The sequence below is a fragment of the Sphaerodactylus townsendi genome, linkage group LG17 (genome assembly GCF_021028975.2).
Source record: "Sphaerodactylus townsendi isolate TG3544 linkage group LG17, MPM_Stown_v2.3, whole genome shotgun sequence".
Classification (NCBI taxonomy): Eukaryota; Metazoa; Chordata; class Lepidosauria; order Squamata; family Sphaerodactylidae; genus Sphaerodactylus; species Sphaerodactylus townsendi.
Window position 1 is genome coordinate 21,947,111 of NC_059441.1, and position 25,270 is coordinate 21,972,380.

Below are 25,270 nucleotides of genomic sequence, written 5' to 3' on the forward strand. Positions count from 1 at the left end.
ACAATGTTTAATTTGGGTTGTGCGGAATGGACCTATGGCTCACCTCTTCATCCTCTCTCATAACACTGAGAAACATGCCTTTGCCTTCGAGAATGGTGGGCCACATGACTATCAAGGTTGGGGCTGGCTGATAGCTACACTGCCCATTAGTTAAGATCCTGAGTCCTCCTTATCCTAGGTGTTTGGGGACACCCTGTGGATTCTTATTTGGGAAGGAATTCTTCCCAATAATGGAGGAATTCTCCTCAATAACCAGTAGAGAGACCATGCAGATGATTCAGAATTCTCAAAGGAATTCTCCTCAATAACAAAGCTTAAAAAAACTATTGTTGAAGGGTTTCACAGCTGGAATCACTAGGATGTCGTGGGATTTCCACAGATGCAGGCGAAACTTCAGGAGAAAATGTCCTGGAACACAGCCATACAACCCGGAAATCCCACAACATTCTAAAAAAATCCATAATACCAAAATGGCAGGTTTTTCAAAGAAACACATGTAGCTAATATCTGAAACAAAATATGCAGTTTCTGGGGGTTAAGTCTTTTATGCCAACCAATCTATTCGATGCAGCTGCAGTTTGAGACTTTAGATTAATCAGGTAAGAGCCAAATTAGTTTGTCATCTTATCATATCCATCACACACTCATATGTGCCACTCACTTGTTGCTTAAATTCAGTATACACTCTAATCTTAAAGGAATGCCAGTTCTTAAACATCCAGGATGTTTTTATTTCTAAGAACGTAAGAAGAGCAATGCTGGATCAGGCCAAAGAACCATGAAGTCCAGCTGCCTCTAGAAAGCCCACAAGCAGGATGACTGCAGCAGCAGCAGCAGCCTTCTACCAATTCTGCTTGGCATGATGTCTCTGGTAGTGGAGATATCTGTCATGACTACTAGACATTGGTAGCCCCATTCCCCTTGGACTAGTCCACTCCCTTTACACTCTTTCCTTCTTATGTTCTGAAGGACCTTTCCCCCCCTCCCTAGTTGCTGGAACTCACTGCCTCTGAACATGAAAGCCCCACTGATATCTCATTGCTAATAGCTATTGATAGACCTTTCTTATCTGAATGTCTCTTTCATGAAAGCCTTTGAAAGTCACCTGAATTAATGACCTTCACTACATCTTTCATGGCAGAGAACTCGAGAGAACTCTTTACCTTGGGTAAAGAGACTCCCCATTTAACTGTCTTCCTGTCTCACCACTGTATGAGTGACATGGCATGTAAGGGTAATGGGCCCAGTCTGCAACTTTACTCTAAACTTAAAGACAAAGCCCTTTGGAGAGGAAATGAACAGGAAAAGAAAAGGAGGACACATCACAGTTTTTCAAAAATAAGGATTTACAAATTGTGTCCACCTTGTCATTCCAATGAATTTATTGACTCCTGGCCCATTCATTCCACATCATTGACATACCATCCTCCTGGCACTTACATCTTGAGAGTTAATAATGGAGAAAACCTTGAACCCAGAATCCTCTGCTTCTAGCTTCCATACTTCTAATTGATAATTTGAAAGGTATCTGGGAATAATTGAAAGCCTGACAGAGCAGAATTACACCCTTCTTCAACGAATATTTTTTGGCTGTCAAGTCTCAGCCAACTTGTGGTAATTGTTCATGGGGTTTTTAAGGCAAGATACATTGGGATTTGACTGCCAATCAGCCCAGTTCAAAGAGTGGGGGTGTTGTAAGGAATTCCAAAGAGCAGAAATAAAAGGCTTTTGAATATAAGTCCGTTTATTCAGACATCTTAGAAAGCACACACACACGATATGACAGGAATGAGACCTCCCGCCCAAACTACAGGTTATAACGTACCCGAGTCCTCCCCCCTCCCTGGACCATCCGGGCCCATCTCATGAGAACGGAATGCTCATCCTGGACAGCAAGATAAGCCGTCCACCAAGGTTGTTGCTGCCGAATCTGGCCCATCGCCCGGCTGGAGGCATTCCGTCAAGGCCAGCTGGCTGGGAGAGAACCAGGCAGAATTGCCATCCTTACACTCTGCCTCCCCTAAGAAAGCCCCCCCCCCCGGTTTATTAGGAAAGGCTTTGTGGAAAGCAGAAATGAGGGAGGGGCATCAATATTTTCTGTATACACCTATTGATTATGGGCCAGAGGGATAGCCAACCCATGAAACTAGATATTGTAGACGATTCTTGGGGAAAAACGGGAGACCAGAATAGCATCTATTTCATAGCGCTTGTGGCCATCAATTATAACTGGTGGGGGTGGCTCCGGAGAATCGCGCTATGCATCTTGAAATGGGAGCCTCCTTGGAGTAAGCTGGAATGGAAGACAGGGTGAGTTCTTACTTAATGAGTTAGGCAGTTCTAAACGAAAGCAGTAACATCATTGATCACCTTTGTAATCCTAAAAGGCTCCACAAATTTCTTGCCAAGTTTTGAATATTTGTGCACGCCTCTAAGGTTTTTAGTGGACAAGTAGACCCATGCCCCAACCCGCGAAAGGGAAGTCTGGACAATGCTTGTCCGCTTCTGAACCTTTTGTGACTCTTGGGCCTGCTGTAAGGTAGACTGCACCGCTTTCCAACCCTCGGCTAGTTTAAGAAATCCATTGTTCGAATTCCGGAGGCTGCAGTAATTCTGCAGGCAGCTGGGGCAACGGGTGGAAGGACCGACCAGAAACAATCTCGAATAGGGTCTTTTGCGTGCTGCTGTGAATGGCATTGTTATACGCATACTCTGCAAAAGGGAGTAAATCGCGACCTAATTATTCCGATGATAGTTAGTGTAACAACGTAAATACTGTTCTAACGCTCTGCTCCACCCGCTCTGATTGGTCAGCCACTTTGAACGCAGTATGGGGCGGCGACTGCCGGGGTGGTTCCTCTTCTAAATAGCTCCAGGAACGCCTTCCAAAAACTTAGACATGAATTGGGGACCGCCGGGTCGGACAATTCACCTTATCTGGGGAGGAGTGTGTTTATAGACATGTTGGATAAACAATCGGGCCAATTTAGGTGCCGACGGGATGGTGGTGCAAGGAATAAAATGCGCTTGTTTAGAAAAAAAGATCCACTACCACCCATAAAACCGTCTTCGCGTGGCTTTCTCCGCAAATCAGTTATAAAATCCATGGAAATGACCTGCCAGGGTCGATGATGCAACGGGGAGGGGCTTTAATAACTCCATGCTGCTTTTCCCTGCATCGACTTGGCTTCCGCACAGACGGGACACCCTTTGATATACATTTCTAATGTCTTTACGCATGGAGCGCCAATTAGAACTGTCAAGGGCCAGATGCAACGCTTTCAAAAAATCCCAAAATGCCCGGCCTGACGGGTATCATGACATACTTCGAGAACTCTGCCTTGAGATGAGGAGGGACGTACCAACACTCCTCCCCAAGCTTCCAAACACCACCCTCCAAACGAAGTTGTGAATCTCCGCCCTCCGCTGAGCTCTCGCGGAGCCCCACCTCCTTGAATCCCTGGAGGAAGGGGGAGACGATGTTAGGGATGGTATTGAGGGGGAGGAGCCGCTGTTGTTAGTGATCGGGTGACAGCTAATCCCAGCTGGGAGGGAGTAAGAACGGTGCGTGGGATGTCTCGTAGAGTTTATGTGTTCCCCCCCTCCCCTGGGAGGCGAGACAGCGCGATCAGCCAGTTTGTTGCTCTTACCAGGAAAGAAATGGAATCAGAAAGAGAACCTGGAGAAGAAATCGGCCCAACGTAATTGTTTGGCAGACATTTTGAGCGGTGTAGACAGGGCAGCTAGATTCTTGTGGATCCCACCAAACCTGGAAAGGGTGCTTGGCCTCTTTCTAGCCAATGGCGCCAAACACTCAAAGCAGCTTTGATAGAAGTCAGCGGTCTCCTTATCCCCCACAGTCAAGTTCAGTTCAGCCCCAGAAAACTTTTTTGGACAAGTAAGCACACGGCACCAATTTGTTATCTTTATTTTTCTGCAAGAGGGCAGCGCCTAGCGCTTTATCCGAAGCATCCACATGCACGATGAAGGGAAGATCTGGGTTTGGGTGACTTAAAATTGGCTCTGTGGTAAAAGCTGGGCTTTTAGCTGCTGGAATGCTGACTGGCATTCCTGAGAGACCAGAGGAGGAGGGAGCTCCGGGTTTAGAAGCCCTCACGAAGTCTTTGCCTTTGGTACGTAGGAGATCTGTGAGTGGTAAGGTGATCTCCAGCAAATCGGGGAATAAAGTCATCGATAGAAATTGGCAAAGCCTAGGAAGGATTGTAGTTCCTTCCTGTTGGTGGGAGCAGAGCCATTCAATTCACGGGCGCTATTTTCATACTGGGTCCATTTCCAAACCCTCATGAGAGATCCGATACCCCAGATAATCTATGGAGGAGCGATGGAAACAACATTTTGACAACTTAACAAAGAGGGAGTTATCTAGTAGGCGTTGTAAGACTTCTCGTACTAGTTTCTCATGCTCCCTCAATGTTTTGTGAATAACAAATTGGTTAAAACATCATCTAAATATACGACCACCCCTTTGTATAACAGATCTTGTAAAACTTCGTTGATAAGGGCCATGAAAGCTCCTGGGGCTCCAGCTAATCCGAATGGCATTATTAAATATTCGTATTGTCCAAACTTTGTATTAAAAGCTGTCAAGTGTTCATAGCCTTCCGCAATACGGACTCTGTAATAAGCCTCTCTTAAGTCCAATTTAGTAAAGATCCGCCCTTTGCCCAATGCATCCAAGAGGTCTTTAATTAAGGGCAAAATGTAAGGAATTCCATAGAAGCAGAAATAAAAGGCTCTTTGGTGTAAAAGACCGTTTATTCAGACATCTTAGAAAGCTCAAGTACACGCAGTGGCAGGAATAAGATCTCCCGCCAGAAACACAGGTTATAACTCTGTCCATCCCCATCCCCCTCCCGGATTCCCATGGGAACGGAGGTCTCATCTCCCTCGCAGAGATAAGGTCTCCGCCGGAGAAGCTGGCCCTTCGCCCGGGCTGTGGGAGATGTGCCTCAAGGCCAGGCGACTGCCCTTCCTCTCATCAACACCCGTTGAATCCTTTACACTCTGCCTCCCTTAAAAGAAGACCCCTCCCCCCCAGGTTTGTGCTTGGAAAGGCGCTGTGGAAAGCAGAAATAAGAGTGCGGGGGGCATCAATATTTTCGAATAAACCCATTGATTATATATACCCAGAGGAATATCCCACCCAAGAGACTAAATATTGCCAAGCGTTTTGCGATTAAAGCAAGAGTCCAGGATGGCGTCAATTTACCGTAATAGCTTGTGGCCATCAATAATGAGTCGATTAGGGGTCTCTCCAGGCGAATTAGGTCGCCAAAGGCATGAGGAAGCAGAGGAGCCTCCTCTTTGAGTGCAAGCTGGAATGGAAGACAGGATGAATGTTACTAAGAGAGTTAGGCAAATCAATAGAGACAGTGACATCATTAATCACTTTAGTAATCATAGAAAAGGTCCCACTTGAATCTTTTGCCTAGTTTGGAAAAATTTATGCGCACGCCTCTGAGATTTTGGTGAACAAATACACCCAAAGCGCCCGCATGAAGGAAATCCGGCCGGTGCTTTATCCAGCTTACAGCTTTTGGGGAGTCCTTAGCCTGTTGTAAAGGCAGTCTGGACCCGATTTCCACCCCTCGGCTAGGGATGAAATCCATTGTTGAAACTCTGGAGAAGTCCAACAATGCTTCCAGCGGGTAGTTTAAACCTGTATTTGATTGTTGGGAAAAGGGCTGACCAGACACAATAATTTCAAAGGGGTTTTGTACTGCTATGAGCCGCATTTTGTTATAGAAAGTACTCCATAAGCGGAATGAAGCTGCGCACCAATTGTCTTGGTAGGCGTTTAGTTGGTGTAACAACGTAAATACTGCTCTAGAAGGTTCTGTTAGTTTCTCTCCGACTCACCGCGTCACTTTGAGCGTGGTAAGGGGCTGGCAACGCCCGGAGGCCTAACAACCCTAGACTTTCAGAACTGCGAAATGAATTGGGGGGGCGCGGTGAGGAGAACCACCTGCCGAAGTAGTGTGGAAGCGGTAAATATGCTGAATGAACAGAGGCGAGAGCCAATTTTAGGAGGCGGAGGGATGGAAGCACATGGGAGAATGAAATGGAAGCTTGTTTAGAAAATAAGTCCACCACCACCCACCCTGAACCGTGTTGCCATTGACTTTCTGGCAAAATCTGTAATGATAAATCCATGGAGATGACTTCCCAGAGTGAGGAGGCCACGGGAGAGGTTTCAACTTAGACCATGGGGCTTTCCGGAACGATCTTGACTTCTGCACAAACAGAGCAACCTTTAATATCGTCTCAATGTCCTTAGCGCGTCGCTGGCGCCCACAAAAGTAATGGCCCGGGCCAAATACGGGATTTTAGAAAGCCAAAATGTCAAGCCCGGCGGGCATGCGTGGCGAGCCTACCGAGAACCTGCTGGAGGAGGGAGAGCACATACCAACAATCCCCGCCGCTTAAGCGCCATTCTCCAAAGCGCAGCTGGGGAGTCGCCTTCCTCCGCACGGAGGCTGGCGTCGCCCGCCTCCTCAAGTTCCCGTAGAAAGAGAGAGACCAGCAGGCTGGGAGATGAAGCGGGGAGAAGAGGAGGAAGTGGATGTCTGAGGTCGGGTGACAACCAGCCCCAGTGGGAGGAGAAGAGGCAGTGCGTGGAATGTCCCGTGAAAGCCCGGCTCCACCCTCTCGAATGTTGAAGCGCATCAGCCAGTTATTGGTTTTCGAGAGCGGGGCCGTGAAAAGAAGCGAGAAAAAAAATCATTGGCCCAGCGAAGTTGTTTTGACAGACATCTTAGCGGGGGGGAGGGGTGGAGAGGCGGACCCAGGATTCTTGTGATCGACCAAACTTGAAAGGAGGTGTTTAGCCCCCCTCAGCCAAATGGCTTTTAAGTGGAAGGGACTACTTTAATAGCATGAGTCTCTTTATCCCCACAGTCCAGTTGGAGTTCAGCACCCGGAGAATTTCTTTTGATAAATAAGCACCTGCGGAACCAGCCTATCATGTTTATTTCTCTGCAACGGGGCTGCCCCAAAGCACTTTGTCCGAGGCATCCGCGTGAACCACAAAGCGGGAGATCTGGGTCAGGGTGCTTTAGGATGAGGATGGTTGGTAAAAGCAGACTTTAAGAGCTGAAAGGCTGTTTGACACTCTTCAGACCAGGAAAGGGGCCCGGGCCTTGGCGGACAGTGGATCTTTACCCTTAGTGCGTAAGAGGTCTGTGAGAGGAGGGAGTCAGTTCAGCGGAGTGGGGTATAAAGAATCCACGATAGAAATTAGCAAAACCTAGAAAAGATTGGAGTTCTTTAGGTTGAGGTGAGAACCCGACCATTGGAGGACACGCCTCCAATCTTAGCAGGATCACATTTGTAGGCCCTCGGTAGACCGGTAACAGATAGTCAATAGAAGTTTGGTGGGAAACAGCACTTGGAAAGTTTTGGGCAAAGGGGAGTTGTTGAGCAAAGCGTTTCAATACTTCGAACCTAATGCTTCATGCTCTTCCATGGTTTGTGAATAAATTAAAAGCGTCATCTAAGTATACCACTACCCTTGTACAATAAGTCATGGAGAACTTCGTTGATAAGGGCCATATACAAAGCCCGGGGGCCCACTTAACCGAATGGCATTGTGAAGTATTCAAAACTGTCCAAACTTTGTGTGTTAAATGCAGTCAAGTGTTCATAGCCTTCAGCGATTCTGACCCTGTAGTAAGCTTCTCTCAAGTCCAACTTAGTAAAAGATCGTCCTTTGCCTTTAATCGTCTAACGGGTCCTTGTCCAAAGGCAAAAGGAGGTAATTTTATTGGACAGGGAGACTGCACGTTTGAGACCGCCCGGTAATCTGTGCAGAGCGTGAGGACCCATCTTTCTTTTACAAACAAAACAGGGAGCAGCATGTGTGTGTTTTGGTAGCCGCTTCCGTGATATGAACCAGCGGCCGGGTTCTTGTCTAGAAGACGCGAAGTTCCTTCTCCTCATTAGGACTCATCACGGTAGATTCTACCCTTGGGCAGTTAAGCCCCTGGCTGTAATGCGATTTTTTGCAGTCAGTGTCTCTATGGGAGTGGCAACTGATCGCGCATTCTTGCTCCTGAAATACCCTGGCTAGATCACCGATGCGCCCGATTGGGATGCGGTGGGTCGGGAGCAATGGCCCCGATGAAGCCAGGGGTGTGTGATAATGTCAGGGGAGAAGTCGAGTTTTCCCCAATTCATGTATGTGTTCCCGCGGGAAGATTCGAGTGAATTCCAAGATCCTTTGCTTTCTTTCCAAAGGAATTTTGGTTCATGTAACAACAACCATGGCATGCCCAGAACTATGGAGTGTTTGGCCACTGAAAGCCAGAATAAAACTAATTTTCTCCCAATGGTCGGTACTTAGCGGAGAACCGGTTCGCGTTTTGAACTGGGCGGTCCTTCACTCCGAGAGGACTGCCGTCCATTTGGGTGAAGAGGTATAGGCTTAACCAGGGGGATTTGGTCTAGAGCCTACAAGCTCCTCCATACCACCTGGGGCGCATTAAACAATGGGAGCAGCCAGAATCCACAAAAGGGCTGAGGCTATATGTCACAGGAAGTATGCTTAGCGGGGTTGGCCAGAAGCGCTTGGATTGTAATGGGGCGCTGCCTTCACTCACAGCGTCTGGAGTGAACCCACATGTCCGTAGGGGCTGAAGAAAGGCAAACTGCTGCGTCCCTCCTCGAATTTAAGCCTTCGATGACTGTAGATGAGCCCGTTAGGGCGGCCCAGATTCTTGGTGGCAGCAGATGGAGTGCGCGAGTGGTTGGCTTCTGTTTTTTTTTCGGGCAGTTGGCGGCTAGGTGGCGGGACCTCCGCGGTAAAGACACAATCCCAACCCGGCTGACGGCTATTTCGGAGAAACGATCTCGTGCAAGGCTGGGCACCGGCTTAGTGGAGCGCAATTGGCGGCTTGAGGCGTGGGCGTACCTCCGACGCAGCGTACTCAGCGGATACCGCCAGGATCTAATGTAATCAATCAACAATAGATGCAGGGGACCAATTAGAAGCTTACTGTTCCGCACCTTGCTGTCGAGCAGCATCTGAAGTATTAGCATTTCATGCGCTCAAGAGCCCTCTGGAGAGTCGGGCAACCCGCCCGCCTGCAAATTCACGGGCAAATTCACCTGGCGATTGCCTTGCTGGATAGTTTTGATGCGGATAGCTTCATTTTTCCGCACCACCTGGATCTTAGGCGAGCCTGGAAAAACTGGAGGAATGCCGGGCACCGTCACGAGAATCTTCATCTTTGCAGGTTCAAAAGAGTCACAAACCAGTCGGCTGCTGCCATCCAGGACTGAGCCGATGTCCGTATTTTTCGGCGCTCAGACGGTATAAATCATCATAGTCCTCATGTGGGCATCGAGTTGCAGATAGTAGGAAGTTTAGGCGGTCCCATCGAAATGAGCAGGTATTGGAGGTCCTGTAGTAACCCCTTTCCACGTACCAAGCCCTTGGCGCAGCGGATATATGAGTTGTGAGCTGAGGCAGCGGTTAGCGCAGGGCGAATACGGTGGAAATTATCAGCGCCCGGTGCAGCTGGTGTTCGGTAGGTGCGGTCGCTTGGAAGGTAGCTGGACCCAGCAGCGTGGCCTGGGCGCCCGTCTGTACCGATGACAGCGTAAACTCCAACTTTGGGTTGCCCTGGTCTGCTTCCTCAGTTCCCTCTCCAAGGCAGCCAGCTCCTCTCCCCTTAGAGAGTCAATGCATCTGAATGGCATGCAAAGCTGCTTTCTCGTTCCAATTTAGCCAGTTAGGTCCGGATTGAACAGCTGCAGTAAGTTCACTTGAGTCGCCAAGGCCTGAACACTCTCACTGCGTTGGCTGTAAGTTCAGTTTGGGTGTTCCAAGGACTTTTTATCATGGACTGATAGATTCTGGGCATATTGCGTTGGGTATCCTTGTACGGTCAATTGAGTTGGACTTCTTCGCTGCTGCTCGGTCTCTCTGCGGGTTTTCAGCTCTTGCTGCAGCTGTTCCGTTCCTCTTCCATAGCTGGCGTTCACGGGCCCATGCTTCTTAGGCATCTACGCAGTGGCCCACTTCCTCATCCCAGCTCTCTTTCGATGGGAGAGGAACAGATCCGGCTGGGAGGGCAGGCTTTCTCCAGACTCCTGCGTCGTCTGGGCCAGCGGGCATCAATTATACCGGTGGCTCCGCGGGGCATCTCAGGTGCAACCGCTGGTCCGGGATCAGGGGGGGGGGTCGGTCGGAAGATAATGCGGATACCCCTCTCCCAATCCCTGGTATAGTCCCAGTGTCACGGTGAATGCCGGACGGGCCCCAGTGCTGTTACCCGCGGTGGTTCTTTAGAACATCGCAAAATCACGAGTCCAGGAATCGTTCAATGGACTCCTGGGTTGCAGCATGAAAGGTGGTCAGGCCGTCTCCTCGGTGACAGGTTGCATCTGAGGTTTGTAATCCATATGAAAGCGGGTAGATATCCGATCCACCGATCCATAGACAAGCCCCAAGCGACTCATGTAAGTCCCGCTAAATTAGTCTTCGTCCCTCGTTCCAGCGAAGTAAAGGAAGACTTCGTGCTGATCACGAGGGCGGAAAGAAGTCCTGGCGAGACCGTTCTCCGGTTCCTCCAGATCCAGAAGGGACAGGTGAACCCTCTTTGGGAGCTACGCTGTCCCCAGAAACATCCAACCTCTCCATGCCGAGAGGCACCAGAGGTCCACTGTACTAGGAATATAGATGATTTAGGATTTTTCACCACAATGTAAGAATTCCATAGAAGCAGAAATAAAAAGGCTCTTTGGTGTAAAGACCCGTTTATTCAGACATCTTAGAAAGCTCAAGTACACGCAGTGGCAGGAATAAGATCTCCCGCCAGAAACACAGGTTATAACTCTGTCCATCCCCATCCCCCTCCCGGATTCCCATGGGAACGGAGGTCTCATCTCCCTCGCAGAGATAAGGTCTCCGCCGGAGAAGCTGGCCCTTCGCCCGGGCTGTGGAATGTACTCAAGGCCAGGCGGCTGCCCTTCTCATCAACACCGTTGAATCCTTTACACAAAGGATATTTGTTGGATACCGACACAGCATTCAATCCGCGATAATCAGTACAAAGTCTTAACGAACCGTCCTTCTTTTTAACAAATAGAACAGGGGCGGCATGGGTATGTTTTTTGGCTCTTCGTATAAATCCACGAGCCAGGTTTTTATCTAAGAAAGCGCGGAGCTCCTTCTCTTCGGTGGGACTCATGCGATAGATTCTACCTTTAAAAGGTAACTGAGCTCCAGTTTGCAGTAAAATTTTACAGTCGAAGTAATCCCTATGGGGGGGGCAATTGGTCACACTCCTGTTCTTGAAACACTCTGGACAAGTCACCGATAAAGCCTGCGAGGATTTCCCGCGGGACCAGAACGAGACAATACATTTAAAGCTTTGGGACTCGTGGAAGGCTGGATTTCTCAGTGGGAGTTGGGTTTCCCCCCCCCCGTTCATGTGATCCCCACAGGGAGGATCCGTGAGATTGGAGGATCCGTTCTTTCCATATGATTAGTTGGTTCGTGTAGGAACAGCCAAGGCACGTACCCTAACACAATAGAGAGTGTTTAGCAGCAGGAGCAAGGATGAAACTTATTTTTTTTCCCAATGAGGTCGGCTGCTTGAAATGCTGGCTGGGAGTTTAAAGCGTGCCGGACCTTCACCACCTAGAGGGCTACCATCCATTTGGGTGAATTGGGAATGGAGTTTCACCAAAGAGGATTGAGTCTAAACCCGAGTTCGTCAACCACTTATTGGTCTCATGAGACAGTGGGAGCGACCACGAGTCCTGAGGTGCAGAACCCCAGAATCTTGGCGTATGTTTACTTGGGTTAGCTAAGCGCGGTCAAAATGGTAATGGGAGAACTGCCTTCACTCTTACCGCATCCGGTGTAGGGTTAATGTCTTCGGAGTGCTGCTGACAGGCAGCGCGCTACTTCTCCGTCCTCGAAATCTTCCTCGATAGTAGCTGCAGAGCTGACCCCTGAGTAGCCGGACCCGATTTCACGTGGAAGCTTGGCATACTGATGCGATAATAGTCAGCGGTTGAGTTTTTTTGCTTCTTCTGGGCAGTTGGCAGCCAAGGTGGCCAGGGCCCCCGCAGTAAAGGCACAATCCCCAGCGTGGCGGCGTTCGGACGTGGTTTCAGTGGCGGCGGCAGGAGTTGACTTGCGCAGTACTTAGTGCTGAGTGTTGCGGCTGGCACAGAGCGCGGGCTGACCATCTCTTGTGGCCTTAGCGCAAAACGAGAGAAACAGCGACTTGTGATCTGAGTTCGATCCATTCAGCTACTGTCCAGCGGAATCCGGATGAGGATAACCGTTTCTCGCAGTTTGATGTCCATGCAGCCCGAAAAAAGTACTCACATTTCGTACATTCCGGCCAGTCTGGGGGAAGTTTACTGGCCGCTACCTGCACGAAATTCCCGGGCATATTCAGCGAAAGAACGGTTACTGCTGCTCTGGATGGTTTTTACTGTACGTATGGCAATGTTTTCTGCATCAGGATCCTGGAAACGAAGACGTAACGCCTGGAGGAACCCCCCCACTGTGCGAGTGTCGTCAGCCTGCAATTCGTAGAGAGTAACGAACCATTCAGCCGCTATGCCATCCAGCACTGATCCAATGTCTCGGACTTTTTCACGTTCAGAACGATATAGGTCATCATACTCTTGCATATGGGCATCGAGTTGTAGGATGAAGTATGGAAGTTTCGATGCAGTCCCGTCAAAACGAGCCGGGATGGGCGGTCTGTAAAATCCTCTTTCAACAGCTCGAGGCGCGTGTTGAGGTTGTTGCTGCAAGGGGTAAGGTGGCGGGACTGGTGGAACCGGGAGTGGCTGAGGCGCCCCGGGTTGGGGAGCCGCTGGAATCGGACCTCGAATTACCATGCCTCCGGAGAGGAGAGGAGCTGTAGGTGCCCGAGAGACTCTATCTGGAGCCCTCGTCAGTGTAGCCCGCTGCCTTCGCAAATCCTGTTCCAGGTCGGCCAATTCTCTTTCTTTGCATGTTAGGGCGTCCTGGTGCGCATGCAAGGCCGCCCTTTCACGATCCAATTTGGCTCGTTCATCCCGTTGTATCGCTGTAGTCAGTTCATGCTGTGTTTGGATAGCCCTGATGCCTTCTCGGCATTGTAAATCCATTTTCGATTGATCCAGTACTTTGTCATGGATTGTCAGATTCTGCTGGAACTGTCGACGCAACGCTTCTCTTTCGCGATCCAACTCCATTTGGATTTCTGCGCGTTGCTTCTCACGGTCTCGTTGCAGAGTTTCGCGCTCCTCTTCCCAGAGTTCGCGTTCGCGCTCCCAGGCGAGTTTGGCTTCACGCAGCAGGGCCACTTCATCGTCCCAACTTTCCTTCGAGGGCATTGGGAACGGGTCAGGGTCGAGATTAAGTTCCACCTCAGACAGACTTTTTTCGATTCCTCCGACCGCTCCACGGAGCTCTTCCATCCGTTCACTTGCCCCCGGCTCCGGAGCCGGGGCTTTAGTGTGGAACCCTCTACCGATCATCGATCCGACGCGCGTCATTGTTCCAGCCTCAGCCGTAGTTTTGGGACGCGCCCCGGTGCTGTGCCACTGCTGCTCCTTGGGAATATCATCAAAGTACTTGTCTAGGAATCTTTCCATGGATTCCTCGGTGTCAGCATGGATGGTTGTCAGTCCCAGTTTCTCAGGGACTGGTTGCATTTGGGGTTTGTAATCCACTCGTTGTCGGAGGGAAACGAACCGATCGACAGGAGCCCGATCCATGGATAATGCACCAAACGTTTCGTGCATCTCCACGTAATCGGACCCACCTTGTTCATCCCAATGAAACAAGAGCAAACTTGTACTGTCTCTAGGTCTGGAGAGAGTCACCAGAGAAATCGGCCCATCTCCATCTCCTAGATCCTCGGAATCTGGAAGGGAAGGCTCGAAACCCTCTATGGGGGGCTATCGTGCCTTCTACATGGTCAAGAGTACTCAATCTCTGCATGTCGGAACACCAGAGATCCACTTCGATGTAACAGTAAAGGTTAAAATGTGATTCCTGTCATAATGTAAGGAATTCCAAAGAGCAGAAATAAAAGGCTTTTGAGTATAAGTCCGTTTATTCAGACATCTTAGAAAGCACACACACACGATATGACAGGAATGAGACCTCCCGCCCAAACTACAGGTTATAACGTACCCGAGTCCTCCCCCCTCCCTGGACCATCCGGGCCCATCTCATGAGAACGGAATGCTCATCCTGGACAGCAAGATAAGCCGTCCACCAAGGTTGTTGCTGCCGAATCTGGCCCGTCGCCCGGCTGGAGGCATTCCGTCAAGGCCAGCTGGCTGGGAGAGAACCAGGCAGAATTGCCATCCTTACAGGTGTTCTGAATCCACCTTTGGAGGTAGTGTGGGGCCACACTGGCAGCCACCACCACCTTTCACAGTGGCCAGATGTGCCCCAGAGGGCCACATTCAGTGCTCCTGTGCCTCTGCTGGCATTGCGGGGTGATTCATGAGGTGTGGCCGGAGTAGAGCTGACATTAGTCAGCTTCCACCCAACCTTTGCCTACCAGAACGCCAGCACCTAGGGCTTGGACATGCCATCTTTTGAGTGGCATAAGTCCATAGAACCCAATGTGGGGCTTTTTGGTGATGGGAATACTTTTTGGTTTTTTGCCTCCCCGCACTGCTGAGAAGCCATCTTGGAGGAGGCAGGGTGGTGCTGCAGCACGCTGGAGGCTCTGGATTGGGCAGTTGGAGTGGCAACCCTGGACATCGTTGGAGGTCTCCCATCCAAATACCAACCCTGCTTAGCTTCTAAAATCTGATGAGATCAAACTAGCCAGGTCAGGGATCACCAGTCTTAGGAGGGTAGTAAGAAGGTATGATTCTGCTTAGGCCAGCCCACTCATTGCATTTGCAGTGTAACAGTGTCTGTTCTTTCCTTGAACCTAGGACTGTCTGACTAGCAAGAGCCTGGATCCAATCACCAACACAGCTACTCAGATCCTGAGGAAAACCTACCCCAAGATGCCTCTTCCTTCAGGCACTCTTTCCAACCCGTATTCCTTCCCCATTCCTGGAAGCACCAGAAGTGGACCTTCAAAACCCAGGCCAGAGGATAAATCACCGTGCTGTACGTGGCGGGAAGTAATTTCCATCCAAACTATTGCTTGTGGAGCTGAAGAGGTGGTTTTGTCAAGGAGGGAGGTGTGGTGGGGCTGCAGTGAGGAGTTGCTGGATCATCTGCATGGTCTTTCTACTGGTTCAGACAAATGCTTGAGCCAGGGGAGTACCAGCCAGGGGGACATATGGGGTCAAATGTCCCTGGGCCACAGCCATTTAGTCACAAGGGGGTGGAAAATCGCCTCCACACCCCTCCTCCTCCTGGGTCCCCTGGGTCCATACACTGACTTCAAGACCTGGTGCAAAAAAAGACCTGGTGTTTGTTTGTGGTGGGAGAGGGTGGCCGCCCATTCAGGAGTGGGGGGTGGAATGTGGAAAACCCACGATTTTGCACTGGGCTACATTTTCTCTAGATACACCTCTGGCTTGAGCTCTCATTTGTTTGTTTCAGATGGTTGTGAAGAAGATGGAGAGGAGAGCAAGGAGTTAAATCATGAGGATGTAGAAGTCAAGGAAGAAGTAAGCTTTGCTTGTGAATTCTGGGTGAATTCTGAAAGTGCACTCTTACATTAATTAAACCCCAAGGCATGGATGCTCAACTCCTGGTACTAACCAGGTACTAACCAGGTACCAACCCTTAGGAACCTTTGGCACTTAAAGTTTTGGGGAGGACCCTTGTTATTCTCTGACTGTAAATAAAAACCAAGAATGTGCTGAAGACCTAATCATAAACAACTAGGACTAATGATAACAAGCATGCAATTAATATACAGTAAGAAGTTAACAGGTGTCAAAAACTAGAGTTCCTGGTAGCGAGCTCCAGGTGGCATGTTCAGATGATTCCCAATCACATTGATCAGAGAGCAATCTCTCATGACAGGCAGGCTTCTCTAGGATGAGCGGGCTCGGTGGTTCTTTCTGCAACTTCCTTCCTGTCTCTTATTTCAAAAGGATGATGACTTAGAGACAGATGTCAAGAAACTCATGTCCAAACCGGAGCTTGATCGATCGGAGTCAGAACTTGAACAGTACCGGGCGATATGTTTGGAACTTTGCTGCAACATTCCGGTGAGACTTTCCTGGGTCTCAGGCATTAATTGCAAATTCGGCAAGGTATTTTACAAAATGAGCCATGTTAGATTTTGTGTCTTTCTCCTGTTGTCCAGGTATCCAAATCTGAGCCCGAAGATGAACTGAGCTTTGAGGAGGCTGCCAGGACTCTGACACATTCCTGTCTCGGTGTCATTCCACATGCTGCCCCTGCAAACCATCAGCCAAACAATGGACAGAGAGACCAATCTACTAACAGGCCAAAACCACCCCAAAAGGTCTCTCAGGTTCCAGCACAGAACTGTGTGAACCATGCAAAACCTTCTCAAGAACCTGGAAAATCAGCTACTGACAAATTGGTGCCTGTAGTGGACTCCTTCCAGGCCCAAGACAAAGTCAACACAACTAATCTAAACCCTCTAGATGGACACATTTGCCGTGGCCACTGCTTAAACTCCCATGACCCTGTGGGGACCTCTGAGGTCATTAAAAAACTTCTAGAAAGACACCCAGGGAATATTCCTTTCCATAATCCTCGCTTCTACATGTCAAAGGCTGGACATACCAGGTCCATTCCCGATTTCAGAGTGCTGGCGTTTCCTGATTTCTGGGGTCACCAGACTCTTCCATATAGTCAGTCTACACATCAAAGGAGATACGGCATCCAAAAGTAAGTCTGTATACTTCTCTTATAAATAGAAGGGGGAAACACACTGATCTTAGTGTTGGCTCATCTTCCTGTATTCTTGTATGAGAAATTCAAGAACATGAGAAGAACCCTTCTGGGTAGGGTTGTCAGCATTATAAAGGAAACCCAGGTAGGTCTTTTGAGGGGGGAGGTTGCATCCTGCCCCCCACTCTAAGAATTCCTCCAGACCGTAGAGCTCAAGGGAAATTCCTATAGTCTTGTGGACTGTCCACTAGAGAATCAAGAGTGCACAGAGACTAAAGGAAAAATGGTAAAAGCACGGGGTGCGGGTCAAGTGTTTTCCTTCTCTGTGTTGCCAAGTTCACAAACTGCTTCAGGCTTCGCTTTCCTCTTTGCAGGGTCAAAATATTTGAAGACGTCCGTCGGGTCATCCAGCCAGATGATACAATAGACCGAGTCATCTTTAACTTAGATGGTCCAAGGTACTAGTCCAGGGGTATGTAGCGGGGACCATAGGTGCAACCATGAAACAGTTAGTGTGGTGTAGTGGTTAGGTGCAGCAGACTTGCATCTAGAGAACTGGGTACAGTTCCCTGACTTTCCACTTGTGCAGTGGACTCCAATCTGGAGAAGCAGGTTGGGTTCTCTATTCCTCTTCATGAAGCCTGCTGGGTGATCTTGGGTCAGCCACAGTTCTCTCAGAACTTTCTCAGCCCCACCTACCCCACAAGATACCTGTTGTGGGGAAAGGAAGAGAAGGTGATTGCAAGCCACTTTGAGACTCCTTAAACATGGAGAACAGAACCCAACTCTTCTTCTTTCCAGTAGTTCCCTTTTACAGCATTCTCCACCTATTGTACAGCTACCATTTTGTATCTTTCTTTCTCATGCTGGGATTTCAAAAATCAAACTGGAAACCAGGTACTGTGTGGTAGCAGTGTGATTGGCCCCAGCTCCTGTGGCAGCCATTTTGTTTTTGGCTCTGTCTTTCATTGCAGGCATTGTCTGGTGGCGCCTGATCCCCATTCCCAAAATTCCAAACATGGCTATAGGCTCAGTGACAATACAGTTGACTGTTCAGTGGCCTGGGTTTAGGTTTGCCAGCTCTGAGTTGGGACATTCCTGGACAGTTTGAGGGAGGAGCCTGAGGAGGGTGGGGTTTGGAAAGGGGATGGACTTAAGTGGATTATAATAATACACCGTTACCTTCCAAAGCAGCCATTTTTTCTAAGCAAACTGATCTCTGTCACCTGGAGATCAGTTGTAATAGTGGAGATCTCCACTTGCTACTTGCAGGCTGTCAACCCTATCTGGATTCTCTAAAGTAGCAGTGGCCAACCTATTGGCCATGCTGACGGGCTGATGGAAATTGTAGTCCATGAACATCTGGAGCACCATAGGTTGGCCACCCCTGCTCTAAAGCATCTGAACTACCACTTAGAGCAGACCTGTAGCAGCCCAGATGGTCTGCGTGAAGCAGATCTTTTGTGCTCTGCATTGTCTGTTGGAAAATATTGGGAGATTTTCAGAGTGGAGCCTGAGGAAGACAGCGTTTGGGGAGGGGCCTCAGGGTATAATGCCATAGAGCCCACCCTCTAAAGCAGCCATTTTTCCCAGAGGGAACTGATCCTGGTCACCTGGACATCAACTGCAATAACAGAAGATCTCCCAGTGTTTACGCTATTGCTACTGCTTAAACAAGGACCACTATGTATTACTAAGACCTTGTGTTTGTTGAGCAACAAGACAAGGATGTCCAAAACAGGGGCGTACTACCCAGGGGGACATATGGGGTCAAATGTCCCTGGGCTGCAGTCATTTAGTCATGCGGGGGGGGGGGGTGGAAAAGCCAAAGCGAATGGAGCGATGGCTGCTCTTCCAAGAGAAGCTCTGCACTACTCTCACACACAAGCGTCTTGAGAGAGGTGGGGGGCACAGGGCAGACTAGGGGCAGGATGGAGAATACTGGGTGTTGGCTGGCCAGCCTCAAACGCGGCTGGGGCAGGAGGCAGGGGCTCAGCCGGCGCCGAGGAGCACGGCGCAGCCACCGCCAGCCAGTTAAGTCTGGGGAGGGGCCTCGCTAACTATGTTAACTAATGTTAGTTAACATGTCTACGCTCCAGTTTTACAATGGAGCAAATAAATGCTCCATAAATTGGTTCAGTTGGGATATTGCCAGTGTGGAGAAGAAGACGTTTCTGCCCATGTGTGAGTGGAAAACACAATAGTCTGCTGAATAGCTGCTGCAAAACCTCTGCATCTTTGCTGAGCACATGGAAGAACTTTGTAATGTTCCAAAGAGACCCTATTAGGACACTTGACTTGGCAGTGATCTGTTCAACCAAGGAATCTTGGGCCTTGGAACATCCACATTTGTTAAAACAGGGAAGGGGAGTTTTGCCATTAGTCTACCAAGAGCACCAAGCATTTAATAGCCAGCGTGGTATGGTGGTTAAGAGCAGGTGCACTCTAATCTGGAGAACTGGCTTTGATTCCCTGCTGTGCCACTTGAGCTGTGGAGGCTTATCTGGGGAACCAGATTAGCTTGTGCACTCCAACACATGCCAGATGGGTGACCTTGGGCTAGTCACAGTTCTTCGGAGCTCTTTCAGCCACACCCACCTCACAGGGTGTTTGTTGTGGGGGGAGGGGAAGACGGAGATTGTTAGCCCTTGAGTCTCCTTACAGGAGTGAAAGGAGGGATATAAATTTAAGTCTTCTTCTTAATCATCTGCCTCCTCTCAGCTTTCTTTTGTGCATTTCCTAAGTTGGTAACTGGAGTGGCTACTAGTTCTCCTTCAGATAGAGACTCTAAGTAATCTGATTGTGGTTTGTTTTCTGTCTCTTTAAGCTGTGATGCGCCAGAGTGCCTGAAATTCTTTTCCAAATTTGAATCTGGAAACCTCCGCAAGGCCATCCAAATTAGGGAGTAAGTAGCAAAAGACCTCCAATGAGCTGCCAATGAATCCATGCATACATTTCTAACACCTGCATTCTCTTTTCAACTATGGAAGATGTCACAATGTATTGTGCTAATGCGTACCTCCCTGGCAGTGGCGCAGCAGTGGCGTAGGAGGTTAAGAGCTCGTGTATCTAATCTGGAGGAATCGGGTTTGATTCCCAGCTCTGCCACCTGAGCTGTGGAGGCTTATCTGGGGAATTCAGATTAGCCTGTGCACTCCCACAGACACCAGCTGGGTGACGTTGGGCTAGTCACAGCTTCTCGGAGCTCTCTCAGCCCCACCTACCTCACAGGGTGTTTGTTGTGAGGGGGGAAGGGCAAGGAGATTGTAAGCCCCTTTGAGACTCCTGCAGTAGAGAAAGGGGGGATATAAATCCAAACTACTCCTCCTCCTCCTCCTCCTCCTCCTCTTCTTCTTCTGCTTCTGCTTCTGCTTCTGCTGCTTCTTCTGCTTCTTCTTCTTCTTCTGCTGCTGCTGCTGCTGTTGTTGTTGCTGTTGTTGTTGTTGTGCTGGTGGACTTTGCCAGAAACCCTGTGCCTTGACAGCTCTAGGTATGGTGGTGCATCTTCCTTTTCACTGAGATTTCTGTTGCTGTTTTCTGCAATGAGCATGTCTCTGCCTTCAAAACAAGAAGTACCAATTAGCATTCTGGGGATGGGGTTGGGGTGGGGTGGGAAGGGATGCTACTGCTTCAGTTGGACTGTAATGCTTCATGAAGATCTGCTTCAAAGATGCTTCTGTTCTAACCCTTCCACTTCTTATCTAGTGGTCCACCTCAGCATGGCATAAGGAGAAGAGTTTGAATTTATAATCCACTTTTTCTAAACTGTAAGGAGTCTCAAAGCATCTTACAAACTCCTTCCCTTCCTCTCCCCACAGCAGACACCTTGTGAGGTAGGTGGAGCTGAGAGAGTTCTGAGAGAACTGGGACTGGTCCAAGGTCACCCAGCAAGCTTCATGAGGAGGAATGGGGAATCATACTCAGGTTATAGTCCACCTGATCTAAACCACTACACCATGGTTAAGAGTGCCAGTGTGCTGTAGTAGTTAAGAGTGGTGGACCGGATTTGATTCTTTACTCCTCCACATGCAGCCTGGTGGATGACTTTGGGCTAGTATCTGAACTCCCTCAGCCCCACCTACCTCACAACATGCCTGTTTTGGGAGAGGAAAGGAAGATGATTGTAAGTTACACTGAGGATTCTTACAAGTAGTGAAAAGAAGGGTATTAAAATCAACTCTTCCTCTCAGTACACCTCAGTAGACTGACATTCTGGCTTGCTTGATCCATTGTTGGTTCTGCTGCCTGGGCCATCCTCCGTGAAGGATGCCTCATTTTGCTGTCCGATTCTTAACTTGTTGCTGTGGTGGCATTGTGTTCTAGGTTCGAATATGACCTGATCCTCAACCCTGATGTGAACACCTCCCAGCACGAACAGTGGTTCTACTTCGAGGTCAGTGCCATGAAGTCGGCCACTCCCTACCGCTTCAACATCATCAACTGCGAGAAACCCAACAGCCAGTTCAACTATGGTAAGAGCCCTGTTGTGGTCATGCGGAGATGTCCACCTATGCACCCAGTGAGCTTCTCGGTTGAATCTTCTGTAGCCACTCCAGCTTGGAGAAGGTTCTGAGATTCCATCTTCTTTGCTCTTTCCTTACTGAATGAAGTTGATAGATGGTCGATTCAGGACAGACGAGCAGAAGGGCATGTCCACTCAAGGAGTAGTGAAAATTGTGTAATTCACTGTGAGTGGACAAGGACAGATAGCTATAAAAGAGGTGGGAAGGGGAAGTCCATCAAAGTCAAGATGATTAAAGGATGCCTCCACAAAACAAGGCAGTAAACCTCTAAATAGAATTGCTACGAGGCAGTGCCAGAGAGAAAGTTTGGCATCAGTGCCCTGTTGGTTAGCCCTCCCAGACCACTGGTTGGCCACTTTGCAACTTAGAAGGAGTGACTCATTGAATCAAAGAATCATAGAGTCGGAAGGGGCCATATGGGCCCTCTAGTCCAACCCCCTACAGAGTGCAGAAACAACATCCCTGATGAGCGTTCTTCCACTTTCTGCTTGAAGACTAGCAGGGGAGGGAGCTCACTACCCCCCAAGCAGCTGATTCTACTGCTGAACAAATCTCAATGCAAACAAAAACATTCCTAGTGCCCAGCCAGTACCTTTCCACCCTTACTTATGTTCATGATGGCAAGTCCAGTTATTGTTGTAATTCACCCTGGTGATCATGAATTCAGACCCAAATCTCTCGTGTCCCATCTCAACATCACTTTTCATGATTAGAGAGGATTGACCAAGGGAGGCATTCCTTCTGTTTATTTATTTATTTATTAGATTTTTATACCGCCCTATCCCCGAGGAGGAATGGGGAATCATACTCAGGTTATAGTCCACCTGATCTAAACCACTACACCATGGTTAAGAGTGCCAGTGTGCTGTAGTAGTTAAGAGTGGTGGACTGTTGACTCTACCCGCACCATGCTGAAGTGGTACAGTCCTAGAACATGTAGCTTCTGAAGCTCTTAGGCATGTCAGTGTCTGCTACAGTGAGCCGTCAACGTGCCATAGCATTTTGTGGATCATCCCTGACCTTTCTCATTAGGTGCAGCTGATCCTTGGGGAAACAATTCAGACTTTTGTGCATGTCGCAGATTGGGCGCTCATAACTGTGATGGTCCTGGCTGTATCATAGATTTTCTTATGCTTCGGGTTTGCAGCAGATGCAGCAAATGACATTTGATATTTAGTTGAGACATTTTGGGGGGGGATGGGGGGGAGCTCTGGCCCATTAATTCGCTACTCTAAGATTGTATACCATAATGAACAGTGCTGATGGGAGCCAAGATGGTTGCCCTATTCTAAAATGAATTAAAAGAGCAAAAGGAAATACCCACCATGCTAACTAAAGGAGATAGCAGGAATACAGTAGGGACTAAAGCAAGACTATGAGCCTTATTCAGATAGTCAGCTGGTAGTCGGATAGTCAGATAGTCACATTTCCTCTGTGTGGAAAATGGGGGCTTCTGTATCCCTGGGTATGCAAAGGAAACAAGAAGAAAATAAAATCTTCAATAGCTAAGTGAACACTGAGCATACTCCAGGAGGGGTGGAATGCTGAATAAATGTTGAATAAATTTGGATATACTGAATAAGGAATTTGGCTGATTTTGCTATGCTGATAATTTTTCAGCTGAATCAAGCTGAATGCGAATTTTCTCAAATTCTTTTGGTATTACTTAAGCTTAATGTTGAGAATGGATGAGTCAGGTAAAAGGGAAAAGAAGTGTGTGAGAGAAAATAGTACCTCTGAAATCACAAAGGGTATACAGAATCCAGGAAAGGAAGTTTGGGGGGGCTGGGATTTCCAGATTGTCTCCTCTTGATTTCTTTCCGGACCCCAGATTGAATCTTAATCAATCAACTTTATTGGCATACTGTTAATGATTGCTGGCAGAAACTCTGCATTTCCACACCAATCTTCTGTTGCATCTGCTACTTTGATATGGGTAGAAAAAAAGGAGAAAGGTTTTCTGTAGCATGATCAATGTGAACAGTACTTGATGCTCAACAAGAGGTCCCTGCCACACGGAAGCCACACTCTAAATTCTAAATCAAAAGAGTGGAGGAATGCAAAGAAAAAAATGCAGACTTATAATATTGGAAAGGTTAAGCATGCTCTCCCAGTCTATCCTCCTGGAGGGTATGGGAGATTAGTTCTGGAAAAAATGTCATGACTTCATCTTTCTGATTTGTATGCCTGGCTGCTCCTTCTCTCTCTGTTCCTTTAGCATTCTCCTTTATAATCTCCCAGCGTAGCAAGATCAGCTTAGTTTCCCACTGAACTTCTTCTTTGGGCCAACGTGTGATATGTGATGTTTGGAAACCAGTGAACAAATTTCCCACTTTTTGTACAGAATAAACTGCACCTTCCAATCCCCTGATTCAGATCAGAAGAAGAGTTTGGATCTATATCCCCCCTCTCTCCTGTAAGGAGACTCAAAGGGGCTTACAATCTCCTTTTCCTCCTCCCCAACAACAAACACCCTTTGAGGTGGGTGGGGCTGAGAGAGCTCCGAAGAACTGTAACTAGCCCAAGGTCACCCAGCGGGCATGTGTTGGAGTGCACAAGCTAATCTGGTTCACCAGATAAGGCTCCACAGCCAAAGTGGCACAACAGGGAATCAAACTTGGTTCTCCAGCTTAGAGCGCACCTGCTCTTAACCACTACACCATGCTGGCTCTCAATCAGAGATTGAGATCAGAGCCACAAATAGGGCTGCCAGGCTCCAGATGGTAACTGGAGATCTTCCACTATTACAACTAATCTTCAAGTGAGAGAGATATGTTCACAAGGAGAAAATGGCTGCTTTGGAAAATGCACTTTCTGTCATTATATCCCATTGAAGTCACTCCTCTCCCCAAACCATACCCTCCTCAGGCTCCACCCCCAAAATCTCCACGTATGACTCATGCTGGCTCGTAGAGTTTCCAGATCCCCACAGGCAGCTGGTGATGGTGGGTGGTGGTGGTGGATTTACCAGCTGCAGATGCCACTTACAGAAGCGACATCATCACATCACTGATGTGGTGGGAGACACTCTGGTATTTGGGCAAAAACTCTATGGTAGAAGCAATTTTAGAGTTTGGCAGAATATCAGAGCAACTCCCACAATGTCACCGACGTGATGAGGTCACTTCCAGAAGTGATACATCGATGGTGACCAGGCCAAGGTCTCAAGTTACCGCTGGGACTTCCGGTGAGAGGTGAACGGGCTGCAAGCACCCTCCATTCGTGGTGAGAGTTTTTGCTATTTTTTTCTTTCCCTACATTAGCCCGAGGAATATACCCTCAAAAGGGGGGCTTTAGTAGAGGATACTGACCAAAGACGGACCAGCAACAAATCACCCAAATGAACTGTGAGAGGTGAGATGGCGCTGGGTTCCGACGTAGTCGCCATCAAAATAGCATAGATAAGAGGGAAGCCGCATCGCTTTGAGTTTGAACAATACTGTTGCCGGGAAACTCTTAACAAATTTAATCAAAAGGAGTTTAGCCTAAGCGGTGGCTTCCATTACCGGGGAAAGAAAACTAAACCGAAAGTAGAGACACTTCATTTTGCCAAATTGACAGAGCTGAGACGTATAGACATCAGCAAAAGAGACCGCCCAGAGGCAGGGTCCAGATTTTAACTCCGTCATATGCACCTTGAGATTTAAGCTATACTCCAGTGGGAGCATTATAATTAAGACATCATTGGTCCCCAAAGAAACCTAATTAGAACTTGAACTTCGGTAAATACTTACCGAAAAGGGACCATTCAATACTTCCGGATTGATGCAACCATGGAGTACTTGCAGGAGGCTTCCTAGACAGTCAGGAAGTGTGACAAGGATGTAACTACAATACCAAATAGACCTGTGGAAAGACAAAATACATGGTTTGTGTCAGATTTTTTTTACTAGGAGGTGTTAACAAAACAACCAGCTAT

The 25,270-nt window shown here is 48.5% G+C and overlaps 1 protein-coding gene across 1 annotated transcript in view; it reads left to right on the plus strand.

The window, feature by feature from the left end:
- The window catches only part of AGBL1 (AGBL carboxypeptidase 1), a 554,681-nt gene that overhangs the window by 84,179 nt on the left and 445,232 nt on the right, over positions 1-25,270 (plus strand). Inside the window, exons 7-13 of the mRNA XM_048481859.1 lie at positions 14,935-15,115; positions 15,557-15,624; positions 16,057-16,173; positions 16,272-16,825; positions 17,203-17,286; positions 19,656-19,733; positions 21,152-21,300. Coding sequence (XP_048337816.1) covers positions 14,935-15,115; positions 15,557-15,624; positions 16,057-16,173; positions 16,272-16,825; positions 17,203-17,286; positions 19,656-19,733; positions 21,152-21,300 — 1,231 coding nt within the window. The remainder of the gene's footprint in view (positions 1-14,934; positions 15,116-15,556; positions 15,625-16,056; positions 16,174-16,271; positions 16,826-17,202; positions 17,287-19,655; positions 19,734-21,151; positions 21,301-25,270) is intronic.